The sequence below is a fragment of the Mastigoproctus giganteus genome, chromosome 4, assembly GCF_048544385.1.
Source record: "Mastigoproctus giganteus isolate SK-2022 chromosome 4, ASM4854438v1, whole genome shotgun sequence".
Taxonomy (NCBI): domain Eukaryota; kingdom Metazoa; phylum Arthropoda; class Arachnida; order Uropygi; family Thelyphonidae; genus Mastigoproctus; species Mastigoproctus giganteus.
In genome coordinates this window covers 76,353,242-76,380,716 of record NC_143578.1, presented here as the reverse complement: position 1 = coordinate 76,380,716, position 27,475 = coordinate 76,353,242, and the positions used below count along the sequence as shown (strand labels likewise).

Here is a 27,475-nt window from a genome sequence, read left to right as displayed (position 1 = left end):
CTCATGGTGTCTTGTCAATGATATACAGGAATTTTTCTAGCAGGGACAGGGATGTGATTATTCCCTTGTATAAGGCATTGGTCAGGCCACACCTTGAGTACTGTATACAGGTCTGGAGGCCTCATTTCAAGAAGGATGTAGAGCTGCTGGAACGAGTACAGAGAAGGGCAACAAGATTAGTGAATGGAACAAAGGGTTGCTCTTACGAAGAAAGGCTTAAGTTTTGCAAATTACAGAGCCTGGAGACTAGGCATCGTCGAGGTGATCTGATAGAGGTGTACAAGGCTTTGAATGGCTTGAGCATGCTCAATGCCGATGGGATTCTTCCTCTTGCTCAGAATAATCACCTGAGAGGGCATAAATTCAAATTGAGGAAGGACGGATGTCGGATAGATGTGCGGAAATTCGCCTTTAGCCAGCGGGCAGTTGGTTTGTGGAATAGACTTCCATCGCTTGTTGTTGAAGTTGATAGCCTAAACAAATTTAAGGCTCAGCTGGACAGGTATTTCGAACGAATTGAGGGGTGAAATGGGAGTAGTGGTTGTTTGTTTTTTTTTTTTTTGGCTGATGCTGAATAAGCTTGCTTTCTTGCATCATATGCCTCTACTAATGCTAATGCTAATCTGTCGGACACTGCGCGAACTACTAGCTCGAGGTAGTTCACAGTTTCAACATTTCTTATTTGGACCTAACTACCCTTATAAACGGAACTGTTAGGTATTTCTTTTGGTTTGGGTGCGCCATGAAAAAATTACTGGGACACTAATGGCGCCGAGAAAGTTTGGGAACTTCTGACATAAAATACACAATGAAGAAATGACTGTTGCGGAAATATTTGAATATTGACTTTCTCTTTTCATCAATCAATTTCCGATAGCCGACAACAATCTTCTGTGGGCCCTGGCGAAATAAATATCGCAGAGAACCACAAACCTTTTGTTTGCTATATGAAAGATTTCATCTAGTTCTTTTACCGTTATCTCCTTCGCGGTAACATTTTCATCTGGCTCATTTAAAAATTTGAATTTTTAAATGCAAGTCTGCATTGACTTTATTAGCGGGAGACAAACAAGTAACATGTCTTCTTCCGATGGTTGATGGAACACACTGAGGCAAGCAGCAGGCAAACGTTTATTTATTGCCCGTCCGATGCGCGGTAAGCTTAACGCACAATTCATATCTTTTTCAGCTATCTCATAAACAAAAAAAGATCGCATTAACTGGAAATTTGCATCGTGTAAAGTGAAAAGTGGCATAATTTTTTCAAATAGCGGTAACTGAAAAACGCGTTATGCGAGGCCTGGCTGTATATATTAATTCTGCTGAAAATTTCAAAAAATTGTTTTAGACAAAATAGAAACATCAGTCTCTTATTCTCTTCCATTTTTCAGTTTAAAAGATTGTTAAGTAAATGAGATATCAAGCATGCACATGTGCATGTATTTCTGCTTATGTATATAAATATTATTTAAAAATTGAAAAATGTATATTTTTAATACATTTGTCCCCCACTATAGCATGCTGTATATTTTGATACCCTCCCACAGAGTTGTGCTCTGTTCATCCAGAATAGTGCTATTCACTCCAGACATCTTTTGACGAGTTACCCATTAGTAGGTATTTGGTGACTGAGAAGCCCCATTGAAAAAGTAGTTCTTCATTCTGATTTTCCAGTCAACTATAATTCACTAGCCAGCACGATTTTTACCTTCAAGAACTTAAATGCTGTTTTCAGCCAATTTTTATACGTAGATTTTGAAAATCACCATGATAGTTTCGCATCACATCACAGTTATTAAATATAGATTGAGTTACATTTTACCAAAATATGCCAATTTTGCATAATCTAGACAGTAAAGCATGACATACTGATTTATTTTAAGAGATATAAGCTAATTCTCTTAATTTTAACAATCGATTCTGGCCTCTGTTTTCTTGTGATAAGCGTAATCAGACTTCTACCTATGGTTCTTAGTTCAAATTCCAATGCAACAAGGCGCCTCCATAGCCAGGTGGGCAGGAGCGGCAGTGCGCAACACACACACTTCTTGATTAGACCAGAGTTCGAGCCCGTGACCGCCAAATACGGAGAATGCTGGGAATACAGGGAAGGACCACCGCATATCCCCGGAGCAATATGGCCTTAGTTGCTAATTCTCCTAAAATCAAATAACAACAACCAATACAACAATTTACAATTTGAAGAGAGCACACTTAGCATTTTTGGTGAGGATTTTTGTATGCTGTGCCAAGGTTTTCCAAGTATTAACTGATCGTGACATGTTCTTAGGATTGTATGACAAATATATCTGGTATGTCTAAAAAAACCAACACGCTATAATATACCTTCTGTAATTTGGCCCATTCCACACAGTGACGATTTGCCAGTGCCCCCCAAAACTTGGAATAACTGTAGTGGGGAAGATAATAGTGATCAAGTTCAGGATTCTCCAGAAGCCTCCACTTCGCAAGATATCTACTATCAGCCAGTAAGTTCAAGTAACGAGGTGCATTTAATCAAACAAAATGAATTGAATGATTTGGTTCGAGACTTAAATTTTCCGAAAGAACAAGCTGAATTGTTAGGTTCTAGGTTACAGCAGTGGAATATACTTGCAGCAGGAACAAAGATTTCAGTTTTTCGAAAAAGAGACATGAAAAGTTTTCGAAATATTTTGCTACAGAGAACAGTATGTGTTTTTGCAAAGACATTATTGGACTTTGAAAGAATTAGGTGTTGTGCATCATAAGTCAGATGAATGGCATTTATTCATAGATATCTCAAAATTAAGTTTAAAAGCAGTGATTATATGCAGTGATTGTAAGATTATTGGTTTTCTTGTTCGTTTGCAGGGGGTGGGTTCACAGAATGTTGTTTTTTGTGTTTGTGGGATAGCCGTGCAACAGAATGTTATGTTGTGCAACATTGGGACAAGCGTGACGAGTTCATGCCAGGACAGTGAGTGTAATATAAAATATATTCCTTTAGTGCAATCAAATAAGGTTCTTCTTCCACCCCTGCACATCAAACTTGGATTGATGAAAAATTTCGTGAAGGGACTAGATAAAGAAGGTAATGGATTTGCATGCTTGAGAAGTGTGTTTCTTAATTTAACATATGCCAAACTTAAGGAAGGAATTTTTGTAGGATCTGAAATTAGGAAACTCGTGAAAGACGATTTGTTTGAAACTCAGTTAAAGGAGGTTGAATTGGCAGCTTGGCAATCATTTAAGGTAGTAGTACATGGTTTTTTTGGGTAATAGGAAAGAAGAAAACTATGAAATGTTGGTGTCTAATTTACTTGAGTTCTACAAAAATATGGGCTGTTGAATGTCGTTGAAAATTCATTTTCTTCATTCCTATCTCGAATTTCCCCCTGAAAATCTGGGAGATGTGAGTGATGAACAAGGGGAGCGGTTTCATCAAGATATTTCCACAATGGAAAAGCAGTACCAAGGTCGCTTGGATCCTGTAATGATGGGGGATTACTGGTGGTTTTAATCAAGATATTTCCACAATGGAAAAGCGGTACCAAGGTTGCTTGGATCCTAATGATGGGGGATTACTGCTTGTTCAGTTCATTGTGAGGGAGATAAGCAGGAATACAAGAGAAAATCCCTTAGTATCAAACATTTTTAAGGACAATTATAGGTATGCTGATTATATATTATTGAAATATAACTATTTTGCCATCTTAAGAGAATATTGGGTTTCGTTTTCCCATCTTTACTATATGAAAACAGTAACAAATCCTTCAAAAGTAATTAGATTAAGAATGTAGATGTTTATTGAATTATACAGGAGGAAAACAAGCAACCTCAAACAGTGTTTGAGAATGAGAGTAGCCTGTGTGGACGTACATTTTTGCCGCTCCTGGAACAGAGAAGTTTTTTCTGATTTATTTTCTGTTTTATTAGCTTAAATTGGCATATTAACTTATTTTCTACAGTAGCTTAATATTCCTATTTACGATACTTAGATTAAAGTAACTTAGATAGAGATTTTGTAGGTATTACTTAGTATCGGAAAGGGTATCAAATCCACGTGTTTACCATTCGTAATTGCCGCCATTGTTGCGCGTTACAAAATATCTCGAAATAGATAGCATAAGCTTAATATAGTATAGTATAGTACATAATATTGTCAATTAATCAGATAATTAATCTTGTTGAACTTCATTGTCAGTTAAATTGTACTTTTAACTATACATATAACGACTTGGGTTACATAACATAAATAATTAGTAAAAAATAAATAATTAATACGTAACTTGATATGGAAGTTATATAAAGGGATTTCGTAGATAACACTCGATACTGAAACATAAATATAGCGTTATAACTGTGTTGGGATATAAGTTTAGGGTTTTAATTTTGTACTGAAATTGAAATTTGATTGAAATTAAATCGAAATCATGACTCAGACCAGAGCAGCAAAGCAAAAGGCTCAAGCTAATGGAAGTGCTGTGGCTCAGGAGAGAACTGAGGGGGGGGAGGCAGTTGCCCTCTGAATCACAGCCTATTAAAATGCACTACTTGCTTGATGTTTGTGGAGCAGTCGGGTACAGGACATGATACTGCCATGGAGGATGTCTTTGTTTGATGTGCGCGATGCAAGGAGTGTAAGGAAATCAGGCGACAACTCAGCGTTGTTATGGGCCTATATGAGAGCTTGAAGGACAGGGTGGATGCCCTCGAAGGATTAAAAGTGAGGGGCCCATCAAGCTCTCAGCTGCCCACACCAATGCCAGAGCTTGCACTTGGTCTTCACGCGACACAACGGCAGCCCCCAAGGCAGAATGCGCTGGTCCCAAAGGAACTAGTAGTTGTTGGTGACTCTATTGTCAGGGAAACGGGAAACATACTTTGTAAAAAGGATAGGTGGAACAGGACCAGGGAGTGTCTGCCAGGGGCAAAGGTTGATGACGTTGTAGAGCGGATATCATCTTTTAAGGGCACAAAAGGTGATATAGTTGTACACGTTGGCACTAATGATATTAAGAGTAGGAGACCAGCGGAATTACTTAACAAGTACAGGTCACTGTTGAAAAAAAGCCATGAATTAGGGTTGAATTTGAAAGTGTCTGCAATTCTGCCCAGACACGATAGGAGGGAGTATATGATGAGAGCCTTGTCGATAAATTCGCCCTGGAAAGATTGTGCAAGGCGCAAGGGGTGGAATTTTTTTCAGCCTGGTCTGTATTTGTTAACAGGAGAGACTGCTTTTACAGGGATGGGATACACTTAAATAGAAAGGGTGCAAGAATGTTTGCTGATGCTATCGAGGCAGTGTTAGGTGGGTCGGAAAACTGCTAGATTGGGGGGGATACAAGGATTAATAGATTAACAGTAGCCACTGGCAGAGGCGAAAGTGATTCTTGCACTGCTTCTATTGGAATGAGCCGCAGTCTGGAAAATAAGATGCAGGATATTTCAGAGACTGCTGGGAATCATTGGGGTACAAGTAAACACATGGGTTGTGTTAGGGTAGCTAAGAAAAAGAACAGGTGCATGTATACTTGCGTGTACACCAATGCTAGGAGTTTAGTAAATAAATTTGATGAATTTGAGGTATTGCTCAAAACATCAAAGGCAGATATTGTGAGGATTTCAGAGACATGATGTCACACAGATATAAGGAATGCAGAACTGGAATTTGGAGAGTACAATGTCTACAGAAAGGATAGACAGGATAGGAAGGGAGGAGGGGTTATGCTATTAGTTAAGAAATACATAAAATCCAAGGAAGTGAAGCCAGTGGACATCGCTGGACAGTGCAGTGTCGAGTCAGTTTGGTGTGACATAAGCATTGGGAGATCAAAATTGAGAGTAGGAGTGTGCTATAGGCCTAATGACTCTGATGAGTATAATAAGAAACTGTACAGGGAAATAGAGTGGGTCAGAGAGTCTTATAATGGGGGATTTCAATTTCCCAGATATTGACTGGAATTTGGGGGCTGGTCACTCACACACTAGCAAGGCTTTTGTGGATTTATTGGATGATTGTTTTCTACATCAGCATGTTCGGGAGACAACTAGAGGGAGTAATACTCTTGATTTGATTATCAATAGTGATTCTTCATGCATTAAGAATCTGCAGATAGAGGAACCACTAGGTGGCAGTGATCACAGTGTGCTGAAGTGGGATTTACTCAAAGAGGTAACTACCATTAGGGGTAAAGGGAAGGGTTATTGCTTTTGTAAAGGCGACTACAATGGACTGAGACAGTATTTAAATTCTATACAGCGGGACCAACTAATGATGTTACCGACAGCAAATTCAAAATGGGAAACATTCAAAGAACTTATCTTGGAAGCTACTAGGCTTTACATACCAACTAAGAAATATTGTTCAAGGTTTAAGCCTAAGTGGATGTCAGATGAACTAATGAGACATATGGCAGAGAAGAAAAATGCATGGGATACATACAAATTAACACTTGACACAGAAGCCTATGATAGATACAAGTTGATCTGTAACCAAGTTACAAAGGAGGTTAGGCAGGCGAAGGCAGATTATGAAAAATCTTTAGCAAGGGATGCAAAGAAAAACAGCAAAGAGTTCTTTACTTATGTAAACTCTAGAAGGAAGGGGATGAATCAGATTGGTCCACTTGATATCGATGGGTCAACTGTTGATGATCCTGCTCAGGTAGCTAACAAACTAAATGAATATTTTGCATCGACATTCACACATGAGGAGTTATTCAGCGAGGGGAATGCCAGGGGTGTATTCAACTCTGGCAGTAAGCTAGAGAATCTTGTAATAACTGAGAGTAAAGTGGAGGAAAAATTGTTGAAGATAAACAAAAGAAAGGAAGCAAAGGAAGTAACCAAACCCTTAGCCATAATTATGAGAGTTTTCCTTGGACTCAGGGAAGGTACCCATAGACTGGAGATGTGCAAATGTGATCCCAATTTACAAAGGAGGATCAAAAGCTGACACAAGTAATTATAGACCTGTGAGTTTAACTTCTGTTCCAGGAAAATTAATGGAGGCACTGGTTAAAGAAGCACTGCAGGATCATCTAGACAAGATCATCTAGGCAGGATCATCATCTAGATCTTCAGTTATAGCTCGGACACAGCATGGTTTTGTTAAGGGGAAGTCTTGGCTGACCAATTTGATTGTATACTATGATGCAGACACAAAAGAACTGGATGCAGGGAATAACTTTGATGTTATATACTTGGATCTTAGAAAGGCTTTTGATACTGTTGCACATGGAAGACTGCTGCACAAATTGGAGCAGTGTGGCATTGGAGGGAAATTGCCCGCTATGGATAAAGGGGTGGTTGAGGGGGAGAAGACAGAGAGTGGTAATCAATGGACACTGCTCATCGTGGACTAATGTTATTAGTGGAGTCCCTCAGGGTTCAGTATTAGGTCTATTATTGTTTTCTGTATTTATAAATGATATTGATGATGGTATATCAAGCTTAATGTCCAAGTTTGCAGACGATACGAAGGTTGGCAGGGTTGTCAAGGACACTACTGACACTATGCTACTGCAACAGGATCTGGACAGGTTGAGCAGATGGGCTGAGAGGTGGCAAATGAAGTTTAACATTGACAAATGTAAAGTACTACATATGGGAAACAGCAACCCCAGAGCAACGTATCAACTCTGTGGTACTACACTGACAGTGGTAGAGAATGAAAGGGACCTGGAGGTGGTTGTGCAGGCAGATATGAAGTTTTCTGAGCAGTGGAGATGGGCTGCAAGAGTAGCTCATGGTGTATTGTCAATGATATACAGGAATTTTTCTAGCAGGGATAAGGAGGTGATTATTCCCTTGTATAAGGCAATGGTCAGGCCACACCTAGAGTACTGTATACAGGTCTGGAGGCCTCATTTCAAGAAGGATGTAGAGATGCTGGAATGAGTACAGAGAAGGGCAACAAGATTAGTGAATGGAACAAAGGGGTGCTCTTACAAAGAAAGGCTTAAGTTTTGCAAATTACAGTGTCATGAAACTAGGTACCAGCGAGGTGATCTGATACAGGTGTATAAAGCCTTGAATGGTTTGAGCATGCTCAGTGCTGATGGGATTCTTCCTCTTGCTCAGAATAATCACCTGAGAGGGCATAAATTCAAATTGAGGAAAGACGGATGTAGGCTAGACGTGAGGAAATTTGCCTTTAGCCAGCGAGTGGTTGGTTGGTGATACAGACTTCCATCCCTTTTCGTGGAAGTTGATAGCCTAAATAAGTTTAAGGCTCAGCTGGACAGGTATTTCGAACGAACAGAGGGGTGAAGTGGAAGTGGTTATTTTTTATTTATTTATTTATTTTATTTTTTTTTTTTGGCTGATGCTGCATAAGCTTGCTTTCTTGCATCAAATGCCTCTACTAATGCTAATGCTAAAACCTGAAACTATAAACAAACACAACATCGCCACTTGTCTAATACCATGCCACTCTTCAAGCAGAAAAGCTAAATAGTTGCAAAGATGGTGGCACCTCACCTGAGAGATTCTTGCACACAGTTTATGTATGAATATTGCTTCGGAAATTATTGTAGTAAAAGTTTGACTATATTTAATCTGAAAATAATTGCAGAATTTTAATCATTAATTAACGGTTAATGCTGGAATGTTATTTTTGGGGGGGCCATCCGTCACTGATGTTAAAACTACTAACCGTTTTTAAAAAAATCTGGCCCTGTATTTTAAACTAGTTCCAGATAATGACTACTTTCAAACACTTGAATGCACCGAATGTGTTCCAATCTATATTTTTGAGATGCTGAAACTATCAGGAAATCTCTTAGCTTATTTATCTTCTTGCTAACAACAACTATATTTGGTGTTCCATACTTATTTATTTATTAATTATTGCCTGTGCTTGAAAACAAAACTTTATTTTTATAAAACATCAGCTATCATTAGTGTTCAAATTCCATATTTTTGAAGCCCTTTTAAGTTGAGCACCAGCTCTTGCTTTAGAGGTGTATCAGCAAACAACGAGAAATAGTTCAGCCTTAAGAATGAAAACTAAATAACTAATTCTTCTTTAAAAGAATATTTATAGCTTCTTTCTAATGTTTACATTGTCAAGCACATCATGTTACCACAATAACCCAACAGTAGTTATTAGAGTTGTTGTAACAACATGCAATAGCAAAAACTGTTAACTTGCTTAATCACTGGTTGCAGTGTATTCAAACATATTGATATACTAGGACGTATACAATAATTGTAAAAGCATGTGTGCAGTGAATAGTTAGAATATGACAGGATATAGACAAAGGAATACAGAAATCAGCAAATCACTTTTTTGATTTATCAACGTTATAAATGCTAATCAATGTTCATCTTTCATTTCATTTCAGAAAAAAAATAATAATAATAATACCATTAAGATCAATTAAAGAGGGCAATCTCATTCATTACAATTTTACTTTTTAACTTCCCCTTATATATATGTGTGTGTGTGTGTGTGTGTGTGTGTGGGTGGGTTTTTAATGTAACTCTTTAAAAGAAAAGTTTAAAAGAGTTACATATAAAAGAGGTAAACAGTAGATGAAATGGTTTCAGTGAAGGCAAAATTAATAAATTAGGTATGGTAGATGCACCTAAAAGCACAAAGCAGCATTAAAGGATACAAGTGGATATGTAATTTGTATTAATTACTTAAATTAAGTAAGTATAAATGGCTGTGAAAGTTACTGGCACAAGGTGCCAGTAACTATAAGGGTGAGGAAAATAGAAAAAGAAGAGTACTAGATTAGTGGAAAGTGAAAAAATGTTAATATCCTAGAGGTTATGATGAATTAAGTAAATTATGAGCTGAATTGCCAAGCCAATATAAAGTGGGAGAACTGTAAAGTAAAATTAGTATAACAAAATATTAATAAAATACAAATAAAAATGAAAATGGTATAGCTGTCATCAGATGTGGGGGGGGGGGGGATTTTAGTAAAAGGTCTAAAATAGGTGATGCAAAAAATGCTTGATCTGATGTCAGTAGAAAGAAATATTGATACTTGATCAGGGGACTGCATTTCTATACTTGTCCATAGTAGTAGAAGAAACATGAAAGGCCAAAAAGGAATGAAATGAAATTAGCACTTTCTAATACAGTATAGACAAGGTAGTCCCAATGCAGTGTAATTTATTTAGGTAAAAATAAGTATTGAGTCGGGATAAAAACGGTTAATATCAATGTTTAATATAAACATTGAGTTGGGATAAAAGTGGTTAATATTAATATCAATGTGTGTGTGTGTGTGTGTGTGTGTGTGTGTGTGTGTGTGTGTGTGTGTGTGTGTGTGTGTGTGTGTGTGTGTGTGTGTGTGTGTTTTAATATCACAACCCAGCAAGCTTAGTAATAATAACTTTAATAATAACTTTTTCTATGCTTTTTTATCTTTCTACTGCCTAATTCTAAATTTCTTCCTGTTCGTTAAACTATTAGTGTAATACGAGGGTGAAATGAATGTTCCTACTAACCTACTTCTATTGCGATTTTTTGTCTTTATTTATTTAAAATACTCCTTTTCTCTTTCCCATCCTCAATTTAATACCTCACCCTTATACCATTTGCTTGTTCCAAATTTATTTTTATCTATACAAAATTAAATCTTACACTAAATTCCACATATTTATATTAAACATATTGATATTAAACATTTTTATCCCAACTCAATTTATTTTTACCTAAATAAATTACACTGTGTTGGGACTACCTTGTCCATACTGTATTGAAGTGCTAATTTCTTTTCATTCCTTTTTGGCCTTTCACTTTTCTTCTACTACTATGGATAGGTATAGAAAAGCAGTTCCTGATACATGGTCAGGTGTAGTCCCCTGATGAAATTCCTGATCATGTATCAATATTTATTTCTGCTGACATCAGATCAAGCATTATTTGCATTACTTATATTAGACCTTTTACTAAAATCCCCCCCCATATCTGATGACAGCTATACCATTTTCATTTTTATTTGCATTTTATTAATATTTTGTTGTACTAATTTTACTTTACAGTTCTCCCACTTTATATTGACTTGGCAATTCAGCCCATAATTTACTTAATTCATCATAACCTCTAGATATTAACATTCTTTCACTAATCTACTACTCTTCTTTTTCTACTTTCCTCACCCTTATAGTTGCTGGCACCTTGTGTAACTTTCACATCCATTTATACTTATTTAATTTAATATTAATACATTACAAATTGTGTGTGTGTGTGTGTGTGTGTGTGTGTGTGTGTGTGTGTGTGTGTGTGTGTGTGTGTGTGTGTGTGTGTGTGTGTGTGTGTGTGTGTGTGTGTGTGTGTGTGTAACAAACTCAGTTATGATATCTTATATTACCTGTACCTTATTAGCTACAAGACTTTTTTTTTTTTTTACAAATGCTTATTAAAATATAAATTTTTTTTTTTCTCCTTTTTTACATTTCTTTTCCTCTTCACTATCTACCTATCAGTGGTGGTCGTACATCACCATCAACAAGGGAGGCTATTCAGGGAATGCTATCCATCAGTAAGAGTGCCTTTCTCTTTACAAATCCTGCATCCTCGTTGGCTTCACCTCCTCCAGGATCTGGAAATACTGTAGGAGTTTCTAAGGATAGGGAAGGAACCTTATCTCTGACAGATAATAGCATGGCAAATTTCTCCATTTTAGCAAGAAAATCTACTCCAGTTCCAAAAGCACCAAATAGTTCCTCAAAAACCAAATTAAGACGTTACCTGGATGAAGATGATGATGATGATGAATTTGAGGAAGCCCTAAAGCAGTGCCACCAAGATGGAGAATTCAGTAAGTGTTTCACTAATTTCCTAGAAGTGGACTTTGGAGGTGGGGGTTGTATTTTACCCCAAATTCCAAATGTTCAGTTGTTAAAAAAAAAAATATATATATATATATATAAACTTAATTAAAATGTATGCCAGTAGCATGGCATACTAGTAGAGTGAAATAATATAAACTAAACCAAGAACAATACAAAATAAAAAAAAAGGGAGGAAGGAAAGTAATCAAGAATAGGGTATTGTAGAAGGAACACTCCTAATTATAATTTTGAAGAGCCTAAATATACAAAATAAATATCATAGCCAATTAATTAAAATTTAATGTTGCCTATCGCCACACCAAATTCCGAACTGCGTGAAATGTCACAAAGGTTGGAGACGTAAAACTGCCTACAATATTGGTCCAAATGAAATTAAAATAAAATAGACTGTCCATTATGCCCCATCTCAACGGAGAACCATGAAGCCAATAATAGGGAATTACTGCATTTCAAACGTTAGACAAATCCATGCAATGACAAAACGATCCAAAGATCGAGCTGCCAGTGCAGTGGATTTGAATGACGATCCTTATGGAGTGAAAAAATAATAAGACAGAAAGCCAAGCACTCACATGGCAAAATCATACCACTGACAAAACAACTGTTGAGCTGAAATATATAGAAAAAGATTAGGGTATAGACAGCAGTATGAGTGCAGCATTAGCCAATCACATCACCACTGTAAAATATATAAAATATATTCAAAATTTCATAATGCCTTCAAATTTTAAATTTAATAATAAGACCATGTAAAATATATTCAAAGTTTAATAAATTATAATGAAAGAAATATGAAGAAAAAAAATAAAGATAAAAATTAATAATGCAAACATCAGTGACAGCAAATATACATATTCGACTACATGCTACATAACAATGTTGCAGCATGTAGTTGGAAGGCAGAATGCATTGTGCTGTCATCAGCAAAACTATGAATAGAATCAATGGGAGAAGGTCAATAACAAACAAGAGGAAAAGAGTGGGAGAAAGAACAGAACTTTGGGGAACACCTGCATTAGTGGAGTAGTCAGAAGGCAGAGAGAAAATGGGATACCCAATTACAAAAAGCAGTTGGCAAACTGTAAGATGGAAGCTTATTTAGAAAACGTTTATGCCAAACATGATTATAAGCCTTTGAAATGTCAGGAGCAAATGCTTGAATTTTGCCAAACTTTTCCATTGATTTTGTCCATGGATGGATAACATAAGCCAGTGTAACACCAGTTGATCGACACGGATGGAATCCATATGGTTAATAGATTTCTCCATTACTTTGGAAAGAGTAGAAGTGCAATGGGACAGTAATTGGATAGAAGGGATTTGTCTCCTTTCTTAGGAATTGGCGGGATTTGAGCAAATTTCAAAGCAGAAGGGAACTGGTTGTTTTTTAGAACAAGTGGAGAAATACCATCAGGACCTAGAGCTTTCTTGGTATCAAGACTTCAAAATTCTTCTGATATCCTTATGACAGAAAATCAGAGGAGTAATTGAATGGAATGTACTGGGAATGGTAGGAGATGGTTCAGAACACAAATGAGAACACAAATGAGAAGAAAAGTACAATACTAGCAAGTTAGCTTTAACTTTAGCAGGGGTGGGAATACAGATGGCCAATGTCTTTGGCAAGAGACTTGAATGCTCAACTACCATTTGCACAAGAAGCAAGTTTTTTACTCCTAGCCTGTTCAAAATCTAATTTTGACTGATTAATAACTGCTTTATAATTGTTGCAAGTTTGGTAGGCAGGAAATGAATCTGGAGATATTGATGCAAGTGTAATATGCAACAGTCTTCTCTTAAACAGCCTTAGCACATCTATTGGAAAACCAAGGTTTAGATAAATGACGAGATTTTAAATGGAGTGTGGAATAAAGTTTAATCTGTACAAGTATAATTTCACTGACAAGATCTAAGCAAACTTGACATCAGAAGATTTGAAACAGTAATCTAACCAGGGGGGAAAAAAAAAAGAAATCTCACAGGTCATCTTATTTTGCATTCCTGCAATGCCAAACAACACCACGTTGAGAATGGCTATGAAAAAGGCTCCATTGGAGAAGAGACCATCACCAAATTGTGAACCTAGGTGCCAACAGGACCACTCACCTCAACCGTGTACTTAGAAGGGTTGTTTGTTAGAGAGAAAGATCAAGACTGTTGGTTGTGTAGTTAGAATTATCTGCTATTCTGCTAGGTAAATGAACCATTTGTGCAAGGTCATTAGTACAGTTGAAACCCGATAAAAAAACAAGATTCGTTAGAACGCGATTCCTCTTATAACGCAATGCAGGCATGGCTCCCCTTTTTCATCAGTTGAAACATGTTTTTAGTCACTGAAGATCAACATTTTGGATTCCTAATGAACACCTGCCGATATTTTCAGTTTAAAGCGAATCTGCAATTCACATTATCCTTTGATTTCTGTAAGACAATAATAAATGACTTGTAACTTTACTGAAAAGGTCACTGGATGCATGTAAAATCACGGAAGTTATTTGCATACAAGGCACAATCCACAGGCAGACTGGGTCAAAAATTCTTACCGGATAAAACTTGTAGCGGCCTTATACTTATGTTTATGGCCAAAATCACCAGCCTCCAGCCCAGCAGGGTTTCCCCGCTGTCTTATGACCAGTCCGCCTCTGGCACAATCTTAATGTTGTTTCATGCCGATAACAATCTGATTTGTGTTTCAAATGAACAAACTGACAGCTGTCTTGTTTTACTTAATGCATTCATACACATAAAGCTATTCACTTAAATTTTTCTTAGGCATAGTATTGCAATTATTGTGCAAAAAAAGAGACAAGCGAAATTGATAGTATGTATGAAGTTTGAATGCCGATAAATGGCTAGAATTTTCTAAAACCATCTCACTTATATTGCAATATGATTCTTTGGACCCTAAGGATCACGTTATAACAGGTTTCACCTGTAATTGCAAAAGCCTCAACACCTCGACTAGCTAGGTTTGTGTGACTAGAAAACAGAAACTAGATGGAGTTGTGAACCTTAAAATCACCAAGAAAAGTTGGACTGGAGAAAATCCAGTTTCAAAAAGAGGATGTCAAAGAGTTCCAGTTGATTATTGGAGTTGGGAGAATGACAGGGGCAACAGATGAATTTGACAAAATGGGGCAAAGAGGTTTTAAGCCAGAGGAGATTCCAAATTACTGTCTCTGATAGGGAATATCAGAGCAGACATATGTGCAAGTACCATGTTTGAAAGTAATCATACAGCAAATAATTTGGACAACTGAGGTGAACAGTGGTTGAATCAATCAATAAATGGGATTCTGTCTGAAAAAGTATGTGGTTTTTGGCAGACTGTGAGGGGAAATTTATGTCATTGAGATTGGAACTGAGACCACATATATTTGTAAAATTAATGAAGAAGTATTTGGGAGGTTTAGATCTTTTCACAGATGTTTGTTCTATTAGTTTGACAATTTGTAATGTATTCAGTAGTAAGAAAAGGTAGGGAGGACATGTACGAAGTAATGATGTTTTTGGATATGGACTAACCACAGCAAAAATATACCCAGCTCCTTGACATAATGGTGCCATGACAATGCACCCCCCTCCCCGCATATACACTACTCGGGCCCTCCAGTCACTATCCTGCACAGTAGAGGCAGGAAAATGATACACTAGCTGATCTGGAAGCCTCGTGAGTTACCACTGTGTTCAGTCCACTGGTCTATCTATCAGCCAGCCTGTGAACATCATTGCATGATGGAAGAGATAGGGGGTTGCCGAAGCTTTGCTCTGGAGACTGAACTTGAGTTCCACCACTTCAAGCCTCCCATAAGCAAAGTAGTGGTACTGCCCTGGTTGATGAGAGTCATCATCTACCACCTATCATTGCCTGGTAACACAGAGAGGTAGCAATCCTACTTGTGGTGTGGGCACCACATCTCAACCACTGCTTACATTGGTTTGCACCTGGGTGGTCACCTCCAGCATAATAGGTGCCATATTTCAGGACACAGGCGCCTCCGTAACAGGTGGGAAGGAGCAGCAGCACGTGCTTCTTGATTAGACCGGGGTTCGAGCCCGTCATCACCAAATACAGAGGATGCGGAAAGGTCAGGGAATGACCACCGCATATTCTCGGAGCAATATGGCCTTAGTTGCTAATGCTCCTAAAAACCAAATAACAATAACAATTTCAGGACACATGAGAATTATATTCAGGGTTACTAACAGTCCTACCATCGTCATGAAGGGGGCGCCTCCGTAGCCAGGAGCAGCAATGCGTAGCACACGCTTCTTGATAAGACCAGGGTTCGAGCCTGTGCCCATCAAATACAGAGGATGCGGAAAGGTCAGGGAATGACCACCGCATATCCCCGGAGCAATATGGCCTTAGTTGCTAATGCTCCTAAAAACCAAATAACATAACAACATCGTCATGAAGATGCAAGCAAAGGATCTGGTTGTCACGGAACGGCCGGACTTTGCCGAAATTCAATTCAATTCAATTCACTTGACTTGAGTACAACTTGTCAGTTCCATCAGCATTTTAGAATCCTAGATAGGAAGCCAGCTTATCATACCTGAGAGAATGTCTGTGGCAGCCTTTTTGAGGCTGCCACAGATATTATTAGTATTAATATTAGTAGTGGCAAATGATGCAAGAAAGCAAGCTTATACAGTAACAGCAAAAAAAAATCCCATTTCGCCTATCCATTCCTCCAGTAGAGTTTGTCTAGTTCTTCCATGAATTCAAGCTGCCCACATCCACATCAACGGATGGAAGCCTGTTGCAGCAATCAACCACCCGTTTGCTGAAGACAGACTTCTGCACGTCTATTCTGCAACCATCCTTCCTCAATTTGAATTTATGTCCCCTCATGTGCATAGTATGTGCAAGAGGAACAATCCCATCAGCAGTGAGTTTTCTCATACCATTCAAAGCCTTAAACACCTCAGTCCGATTACCTCACAGGTGCCTAGTCTCCAGATGCTGCATTTTACAGAACCAAAGCCTTTCATGGTAAGAGTACCCCTCGCAGATCACATTGTGCTTCTCTGTACCTGTTCCAGCAGATCTACATCCTTCTTAAAATGAATATGCACAGCTCAAGATGTATGTATGCAGTGCTCAAGATGCAGTTGCCTGACAATTGTCTTATATGATAGAATAATCACCTCCTTATCCCTTCTTGCAAAATTCTTGTATATCATTGACAAAACCCCATGAGCTGTTCTGGAAACCTGTCAGCACTGCTCAGAGAACTTCATATCTGACTGCACAATAACCCCAGGTCTTCATTTTCCACTACCCTGAGTGTATTACCTACACAGTTGGAATTACTCTCAGATTACTACTACCCATATGCAGTACTTTGCATTTATCAATGTTAAAATTTTAGTTTTTGATTTTTACACACTAAATTTAAAAACTTTTAGTATGACAACCGATAGAAATTTCTGCTTGAAACTTTTTTCTGGTCAAATATTGATTGAAGAAAATAAAACAATAATTGATGAATAATAAACCTGTTAGGTTTATTATCTCTACTGGCTTACATTCCACATTCCAGCATTATTGCTTAAGGGTTTGGTAAACTCACAAAATCTTATTCTTACATGCTTGCATTTATGAATATTTCCCATTATTTTTTTTTATTTTTTAAATTTTTTTACAGGCTGCAGATCATATAAACACCTTAATTCAAAATTCTGCTTTATATTCATAACAATAATTATTTATTTAAAAATCTATCATTACATAACTGGTCAAATTTGCATGCTCAGTAGAGTGAGTACCAAATTTTTAAACCCTTATAATGTACAAGGGTAATTCCATAAGTAATGCATCTTGGGCAACAAAAGTTTTTGAAATTGAGTTAGCACCGTGAAGTTTTATATTGGTAGTATAAGATATAAACATGATATTAAGATATAAACATGCTAAAATAAAAGATTCTGTCTATTACAAATCTAAAATTATGAACACTCAAATGATGCCTGTTTCCACCAAAGATCTTTAATAGAGCTCCTTTTCAAGTCAGGAGAAAACTCTTAACTCTCCAGATTCATGAAAAATTGAGAAAAGTTTAAAAAGACACTTGATTATAAGCACTGTTAGTAGAAATTGCTCATTTTAAAAGACTAATCACTGATATTTGTGACCAGCCAAGGAGTAGAAGACCAAAGTCTATACACATTGAAGACAACACTAAGATTTTGGATGAAATGATTCAGAGGCAGGATAATAACCAGGTGTGCAATAATGCATGCACTAGTGTGCTCAATGAGAAGTGTATTAATCCTTTTAGACACATTACATTATAGGAAAATGTGCTGCAAATAGGTACCCAAGTTGTTAGACCTGTTGCAGAAGTGAAAATAACTTTCAATATTTATTTTAAATGCCTGATATGGCATTCATCTTTGGCGAAGAAAAACCTATAAATTGCCAGATCATCAAAATGGGCCCAATTTTGGTTTATTTTTTAGAGAAAAGTAAGACTAAGAATAGATAGTTCCAAAAAAAAGAAAGGCCCTTATTACAGGACAACAAATTGCATTATACCATGATAAGGCTAGTCCACACACTACCCATATGAAATGGATGCAAATTGCAGAACTAAAGTGGAGAGTTTTGCCTCATCCTGCATTTAGTCCAGACATGGCTCCATGTGATTTTTCTCTGCTTGGACATGTGAAAATATGCCTTTGTGTAAAACACATTTTGAGTGAAAAAGAGCTGAAAAAGATAGTGGAAAGAATGATGGCAAAAATCTATTGATAAATGGATTCATGGAATAATGTTTACATGCATCCCAGTGTTTGTTCAGTAAATGTCATTTCAATTTTGTATTGGTTGTCTTTATACTGTTATGGCCAAAGAGGCATTACTTATGGAACAACACTTTGCATACATATCAGTAGAGATTTTTATTTGTTAAATTTTGAACAAAAAATATGAAGAAAAATACTTTTTTCTAAAATCAAACTATGTTAGTTGTGGTGACAGTTTCATAACATAATTGATGGATGGTAAGGTCTTATTGAATTGCGAAAATCGGGAACTTATCACATGCTGTGGAATTTGATTATTTCTTAAATTTTTTCCCTGAATCATTAATTATCATATTTATAACAGTAATAGTTGCTATTTTCAAAAAAATAAAAAATTAAAAAAAAAAATTTCACACCCTACATATTAAAATTAATTATGCCCTTGCATTCCTCTGCCTATTGGATTCAGTGACCACAGCAGTTAAAGCTATTGAAACAGTAAGCACTAATAATTCAATATGCAATAGCCCTTACACATAATAGCTGCTAACTAAAACTGTTTGGGGGGGATGAAAATTACCTTTAGAGCTGAAAATTAAATTAAATTAAATAACAGGAAGCATTCAAATAAATTGACTTTTTTCTGGAGTTGCATTTAGCAGAATTTTCAGTTTGATCTGTAGTTCAGCTTTTTACTTACTGATTATTGCTTAAACATCAAAATTTAATGGTGAAATAAAAACAAAACTTTTCTTAGACCTTATTATGAGTAGCAGCTTGGTGAACAATCAGTTTGAAGAGTTTTTTTTTTTATTTGATGGTTCTGGCTTTGCATCCATAACTAGTCTTATTTCTCTCTTTTTTACTTTCACATTTCTGTAATTTCCTGAAATTAGGATTCAGGCCTGTATTCATATTATCTGGGCATTGATTTGTACAGAAGGATAATTATCTGTCTCTCCCTCCCTTACCTCTACCAACAGTAGTTCTACTTCTACTAGAAGAACATTTCTTCTAGCAGAAGTAGAAAGAGAGAGATAATTAGCACATTCCCCATGTCTTTCAGCTTCAGTATACTATTGAGGGAGCCTATATTACATCAAGTTCCTTTTCATTTTCAGGAGTGTGCTCTCATCCAATTGATAACACTGGTATATGTGATTTTTGCCATCTGAAAACTGTGAGCATAGTTTTGTTCCCTTGGTATGATTACTAAAAATTGCTATAATTTCTTTGCAGATTGTCACACTTGAAAAAATGGCGTCACAACATTTGCCATAGTGCACCCATTGAGTTCAGAATATATTACATATTATTTTATAGTACTTTCATCTCTGATGAAAGTACTATAAAATTCCATCAGAATAATAAATATTCTGATGGAAATCAGAATATTTATTATTCCTATTACATTACTCTCCTATTATTTCTTCTATTCTTTCCCTCATTATTTGTTCATTATTCTCAGCATCACTTTTGCTGCATATATCATTGTAATTGTCCTCAAATATTTTTTATTGCATTCTTTTTCAAAAGAAAATCCAACCACGAACAGTAGTACAGAAAGTGGATGTAAAAACTAAGGAGGTACCTGACGAGTCAGTCTTGGAACTCTTTCACTGTCCATACTTTCCTAAAAAAAGAAAAATCAGAGACTGAATATTTAGATTTTATTGATGAATGTCATTTATGTTTTAGCACCTTTAATCGTCCGACTTAGTCTTATATACTCAGTAAAATATTATATACCCATGAAAATATGTCTGCATATTTTCATGGTTCATGCAGTTTTTAAAATATATATATTTGTACAAAAATGTTTAAATGTTTTTTAGTACCGTTATATACACTCTTATTTATTTACTTGTTTTTTTATACATTTTGGCACATCATAGGTTAAACAGCCCATGTGCCATAAAAAATGAAATCACTCAGTCAATCCTTTTTTTGTGCTGATATTACAGATCATCTTGTAGCAGTGGCAGGCTTCAGTACTTTTCATTGCTCCAGCTTTTTCTGCTCTATCAGTTTGTATTTATCCTCCCTCTGTAGTCTGTCTAGTTAATAGATGCTGTATAGCATCTTAAACTTTCATAGTCTCCTCTCCTGAAATTAACCCTTGGTGTGTGCATTCATTCATTTCAAAGTGTTTGGAGTATGATAAGAATTTGTAGCTCTGTGGTGAAATCTCTACCGTATACAACCCTTTCTCAAGTATCAAAATTGATCAATGTTTTTCACTCTTTGGCTCACCTAAATGCATATACAGTAAACCCCCGCTATTCTCGGTATCTGTATTCGCGGTTTCGCGTATTCGCGATCGCCGATTTGATATAAAATGAAACCTAAAAAAATGTGAATTTTAAAGCGCCGTGAATATTTTCTGCCATAAAAAACATGGGCGTGGGTAAAATTATCTTTCCCGGTCAAAACAGCGCTCAGTGGGTGGGGGGGGAGAGGAGTGACAAAATCGCGAGCGTGGATGTTTCTCGCTAATCCTTGTGTTATGTGCTTGTCATGGAAGGTTTCGTTGTTTGCTTTTAATTTATATGTTTATAAATTGAATAAATTTATAAATTGATATGCTTACAAAAGTGATAAATCTACCGTTTTGCAGTGTAAAACAGACTTTTTCGAGTGTGTTAACAGAAGAAAGTGACTTTATTGTGGACAAGTTCTTTCTAACCCCTACAAAAATATGGCTACGAATAACAAGGGAAATGTGAAAATATCAAAGGTGATGACATTAGCGAATAAAATTGAGTTATTAGACAAAATTTCTAATGGTGAAAGTGTCTCCTCAGTGGCAAAACATTATAAAATCAATGAGTTAACGGTACGATCAATCAAAAAATCGGAAGAAAAAGTCTGACGTAGTGTCCATGAAAACGCACTAATTGCTTCAAAAATTTGCTCTGTAACTCGTGATGTTAAATTAGAAAAAATGGAAAAATCTTAAAATCTGTGGATAGAAGACCGAACTCAAAATAACATTCCGTTAAGTTCACTCATCATTCGCGAAAAGGCAAAACTCCTTTATCAACACTTTAGCGAAACTGCTGATAGCACTGGCGGGATGTTTTTTTTGCTAGCAAGCAAAGGCGCTGGTTTGAAAGATTTGTTTGAAATTTCTAATAAATATTACATTTAATATTAAATTGTTTCTTATTTTCATTTCGATGCCATAGCTTGCATACATAGACAAAATTTTAGACTAGTTTTTCTTATATATTTCATACTTTGGAACGGAACCCCTTTATTACTATGGGAGCCATAACTCAGTATTCGCGTTTTCGGTATTCGCGACATTTCTCAGGAACGTAACCCCCGCGAATAGCGGGGGTTTACTGTATTGATCTTTGTGTTTGAAGGCTTCATTGAACAGGATATCCATTAAATAAATTAAATCCGAAATAAATTTTCAAATTATTTCGAAATTTTTTCAGCTATGTGCTGATCTGTTACTTGTATTTCCAACTAATTGTGGATGTAGTTTATAATTGGCAGAAAAAAATAAATAAAAGCTGTGAAAAATCCAAAGAGGAGAGCACATGTTAACCACAGTTGTCTAATTTGGGCTTATAGATTATAGACAGAAAATAGATTGCCGAATGTGGCACTGAGATATGCTGCATTTGTCATAATTTTAATCTGAAGCAAAATTTATTGTTCACTATGAATTTCATGGGAATTTTAAAATTTCACTCTATGTCATATTTAAGAAATAGTTGTTTTTCTTAGGAAAATTACCAAGTATAACCCGCAGAAGTACACTAATATGTAATTTTAATTGTAATTAAATTAAAATTTTCAGTTTACTTAGGGCTTGAAGCATCTGACAATGAAGTTCATGTATTCAAACCCAGAGGACGAGCTCGCCGTGATGAACCATGGAATCCAAAAGGTAATAATTAATTGATTGAGATTAATTCAATTAAGCAAATAGCTTTAGAAACACCATATATGGTATGATTTCTCTTCAATAAATGCGATATTGTTCAACAAATCCAAAAACAGTTTTCAGCTTTTATTCCAGTGGGTAGTTTCTCATTAGCATTAGTTAAGGCATATGATGCAAGAAAGCAAGCTTATACAGCATCAACCAAAAAAAAAAAAAAAAAAAAAACCCTTCCCATTTCACCCATCTGGTCACTCCAAATGTTTATCTAGTTCAGCCTTAAATTTATTTAAGCTATCAACTTCCACAACAACAACAGATGGAAGTCTGTTCCAGCAATCAACTACCCGTTGGCTAAAGGCAAACTTCCGCACATCTGTTCTGCAACTGTTTTCCATCAATTTGAATTGATGCATAACTCTGCCATGCTGGTTTCAAAAATAACATGCATTTTGTTGCATCATATCAGGACTTTCTGAGAAGTGCATTTCCTATTTTTAATTATATTAAGATCTGGGGGTTTTAAACATTTAAAACTATTAGAAAATTTCATTTTAATTAAGTTAATTTCTCAAATCAAGGATAAATGTATTTAAGCAGACGTTTTTCTTAATTTTATAAGTTGTGTACTGCCAAATCTGCACTTTTTAGTTTGTGTTTCAGACATGCTTGCAAATACATAAAGTGCCTGTTATTGAAGTTTGTTTACATGTACCAACTCAATTCCCATTGGACAGATTTTCATATTTTATTTGAACTTTTAGAAAGAAATGTTGAGCCATCCCAAATTGCTGTGATCAAATGAGACCAATATAAATTTTATGTGATTGATGGAATGCAATATGTCATGTTACATTGCATCACATTATAGAAACTTAAGAGGATGGATATTGGGGAGCTGCAGCTGGACAATAATTACAAATCAATATATTCAAGAAGATACAATGCAAGGAAGGTATAGCAATAGCTTTTAGAAAAAGTTTTTTCTAAAAGCTATTGCTATACCTATTGCTAACTAAAGCTTTTAGAAAAAGTTTTAGTTAAAGCTAAATTTAAGATGGTTTTGAGGGCCCAAGAACAAGATTAAATCAAATTTCAATGTGTAAATCAAAATTAATAAAAATAAAATCTTTATTAATTTTGATAATGTTGGTCTCTGTTTTATATTATGACACGAACACGTGGAAATTTAAATTGAGAATGGATTGTGTAGAATAAATGTGCAGAAATTTGCATTCAGCCAAAGAGTAATTAATAGTATTACTCTTCAAGTAATTTTTCAAATTACTCACTTCTGGTGTTGTGGAAGTGAGTAATCTGAATAAATTTAAAGAACTTATTGGAGGGAATGGGAAAATGAAGTTTTTTTTTAGCTGGTACTGTTTAAGCTTTGCTTCCTTGCATCATGTTGTCACTCTATTCATGAGGCATTAAATTTAAAAATAAAACATTGTTGTCAGAAAGTATTTCATTAAATTTAAGATAAAATAAGTCAGGTATTGAATTAAAGGGATTTTATTTCTCAACTTTAATATGATCCACAGCTTTTCCATATTGGTTATGATATGCTTACACCTCCACCATTTTTATTAATCCTATCTTTCTTTGTTATGCAATATCCCTAATGTTTAATCTTTTAATGGCACAAAAGGTGATATTGTTCTACACATTGCTATTAATGATATTAAGAGTAGGAGATCACTAAGGAAATTGGGAAAGCTAAGGCAGATTGCGAGAGGGCTTTTCGGACTCCTGCAAACAGATGTTTTTTTGGAAATTTTTACCGTATTCTTGATTAATTAACGTATTAAATTGTGTTTACAGATAGATTAAATAGGCAGCTTGATAGTGTTCATTAGCTTATTTTTAAATTTAGCTAGCGATTTTGTAAGTTACAACTCATCACTCGTACCACTATTGTATCGGTGTTTTGGCACGAATATTGTAGCACATAACCAGTAGTGCAGAAGAATAGTAGGATTTTAATTGTGATAAATAAGTAGTTTGAAGGTTTTAATCACTTGTTATTCATATATCTTTTTGTATTTACCTAAAGTATATAACTAATTTAACATTGTGATTGATGCCGTACAGCATAACTTGATAGCATATATCTAGAATTTGATAACGTAAAGCAGCGGTTCCCAACCGGGGGTTTACGAAAGTGTGTTCCAGGGGGTTCACACTAAAAAATTTATAATGGCATCTGCTTAGATTTACATAGGTATATTTTTGTAACTACAAAATATAACTAATAATAAACAGTAGAGTAAAATAAAATTAAATATGAAGTAAAGAATTGCCAATGAAAGAAACTACATCTTCCACAATTCTTTATGATTAGTTTACTATCTTACAGTATATCGTGTTAAATAAATGTTTTCCATACTAAATTTTTTTTCATTCTCAAAGACTCATTGTTATGTATAATTTTATAATAAAAATTCAGAACTATTATACGATTTCAGAGAATATAGGTTTATTGATTAGTTCGCAATAAAAACATTATGCTGAAAGGGGTTTACGAGTCAAAAAAAGGTTGGGAACCACTAGCATAAGGTATAATGTTAAACTAGATAGCGTGATACATATCTGCATTAGCTTAGTGTAGTATTGTCAATTAATCAATTAATTTTATTGCTCTTATTAATTTTCATTGTAATCAATTAAATTGTATGTAAACAGAAATCGTGCCCCAGACTAGAGCACAAAGTAAAGAGAGAGAGAAAGTGCTGTGGCTCGGGGAGAACTGAAGGGGGACAATGCATCACAGCCTAAATGCAACTTGTGAAATGGTTGCAGACCTTTCTGGTACAGAACTGACCTAGCCAGGGAGGATGCCTTTGTGTGTGCTAGGTGCAGGAGTGTGAAGAAATTAGTCACCAACTCAGTGTTCTGATGGGTGTCTATGAGAGCTTGAAGAGTAGTGTAGATGCCCTGAAGGAATTAAAATAGGGGGGGGGGCATCAAGCTCTCGGCTGCCCAACTCAACACCAGAGCTCACTTCTGTTCATCAGGCACCACAGAAGCTAGTTATTATCTGTGACTCTATTGTCAGGGAAACAGAAGATATATTGTTAAAAAAAAATAGGTGGAATGGGACCAGGGTATATGTGCCAGAGGCAAATGTTGATGATGTTGTAAATCAAATATCATCTTTTAAGGGCACAAACGGTGATGTTGCTGTACACATTTGCTCTTATGACATTAGTAATAGGACATCTGCAGATTTACTTATCAGTGTTGAAAAAAAGTCGCTAGTTAGGTTTAAATTTGAATGTTTTTGCAATTCTGCCCAGACACGATAGGAGGGAGTATATGATGAGAGCCTTGTCAATCATTTCAGCCCAGGAGGGATTCTGCAGGGCGCATGGGGTAGTCTTTTTCTCAGCGTGGTCTGGACTTGTTAACAGAAGAGACAGCTTCTGCAGGATGGGATACCCTTAAATAGAAAGGGTGCAAGGATATTTTCTGATTCTATCAAGACAGAGTTGGGTTGGTTGGAAAACTGCTAGTTTGGGAGGACTAATAGATTAACAGTAGCCGCAGGCAGAGGTGCAAGTGACTCATGCGCTGCTTCTATTGGAATGAGCAGCAGCCTGGAGAGCAAGGCAATGGGGATTTCCAGGACTGCTGGGAGTATAGTGGAACAAGTAAATACATGGGCTGTGTTAGGGTAACTAATAGAAAGAACAGGTGCATGTATACATGCATATACACCAATGCTAGGAGTATAGGAAATAAATTTGATGAATTTGTGGTGCTGGTCAAGACATCAAAGGTAGATATTGATGGCCTATCAGAGACATGGTGTCATACAGATATAAGGAATGCAGAATTGGAATTTGGTGAGAACAATGTATACAGAAAGGATAAACAGGATAGGGAGGGGGAGTTATGCTGTTAGTTGAGAAACACACAAACTCTAAAGAAGCGCAATCAGTTGGCATGGGTGAACAGTACAACGTTGAGTCAGTTTGGTGTGGGAAAGCAAAATTAAGAGTAGGAGTGTGTTATGGGCCTAATGACACTGATGAGTACAACAAACAACTGTACAGAGAAATATAGTGGGTGAGTAAATCAAATTGTCATATAATGGGGAATTTTAACTTTTCTTATATTGACTGAAACTTGTGGGTTGGTCACTATCACACTAGTAAGACTTTTGTGGATTTATTGGATGGTCGTTTTCTACAGCAGCAGCATGTTCGAGAGGCAACCAGACAGAGTAATATGCTTGATCTGATTATCAGCAGTGATTGTTCATTTGTTAAAAATCTACAGATAAAGTAATCACTATTTGGCAGTGATCACAAATATGGGATTTACTCAAAGATGTAACTACCATCAGCTGTGAAGGGAAGTTTTGTTTTCATAAAGGTGACTATGGTGATCTCAGACAGTTTTTAAATTCTATGCAGTGTAAGCAACTGATGATGTTACCAACAGCAAATTCTAAATGGGTAGCATTCAAGGAATTACCATATTTCCCCATGTATAAGACGCACCTTTTTTCGAAAAATTTGGGGTCTAAAAACTGGGTGCGTCTTATACAGTGGTTGTAGATTTTTTTACTAGCATTTCCCGTTTTTTCATGCTTGTTATCTTTGCGCTCATTCTTTCGCACTTGTTACCGGTATATTAGGATACGTTTTGCCACGTTCTGCCCAGAAATGGTTCAGAAAAGATTTTTGTACAGTGCTGAATTCAAGTTAAAAGTGATCCAGTTTGCAAAAGTGAATGGAAATCGTGCTGCTGAACGTAAGTTTGGTCCTCCTCCTCCAACTGAGATAACAATCCGAGACTGGCTACGGTAAGAAGAAACCCTACTGAAAACGCCACGGCAGAAGAAGGCCATGAGAGGCAAGTCAGCAAAATGGCCTGATTTAAAGAGGGAATTGAAGATATCAATTGAAGAGCAAAGGGCAATTGGAATTCCTGTGTCCACAAAGATGGTTCAGCACGAGGCAAGAAGAATTGCTGATGAAAAAGAAGTAACTGATTTCAAAGGAAGACACA

The 27,475-nt window shown here is 36.2% G+C and overlaps 1 protein-coding gene across 1 annotated transcript in view; it reads left to right on the top strand.

Moving 5' to 3' along the window:
- Positions 1 to 27,475, top strand: part of LOC150086849 (histone lysine demethylase PHF8-like) — a 445,826-nt gene that overhangs the window by 334,249 nt on the left and 84,102 nt on the right. The window contains exons 16-17 of the mRNA XM_090371623.1: positions 11,437 to 11,771; positions 22,373 to 22,462. Of these exons, the coding sequence (XP_090227749.1) occupies positions 11,437 to 11,771; positions 22,373 to 22,462 (425 nt within the window). The remainder of the gene's footprint in view (positions 1 to 11,436; positions 11,772 to 22,372; positions 22,463 to 27,475) is intronic.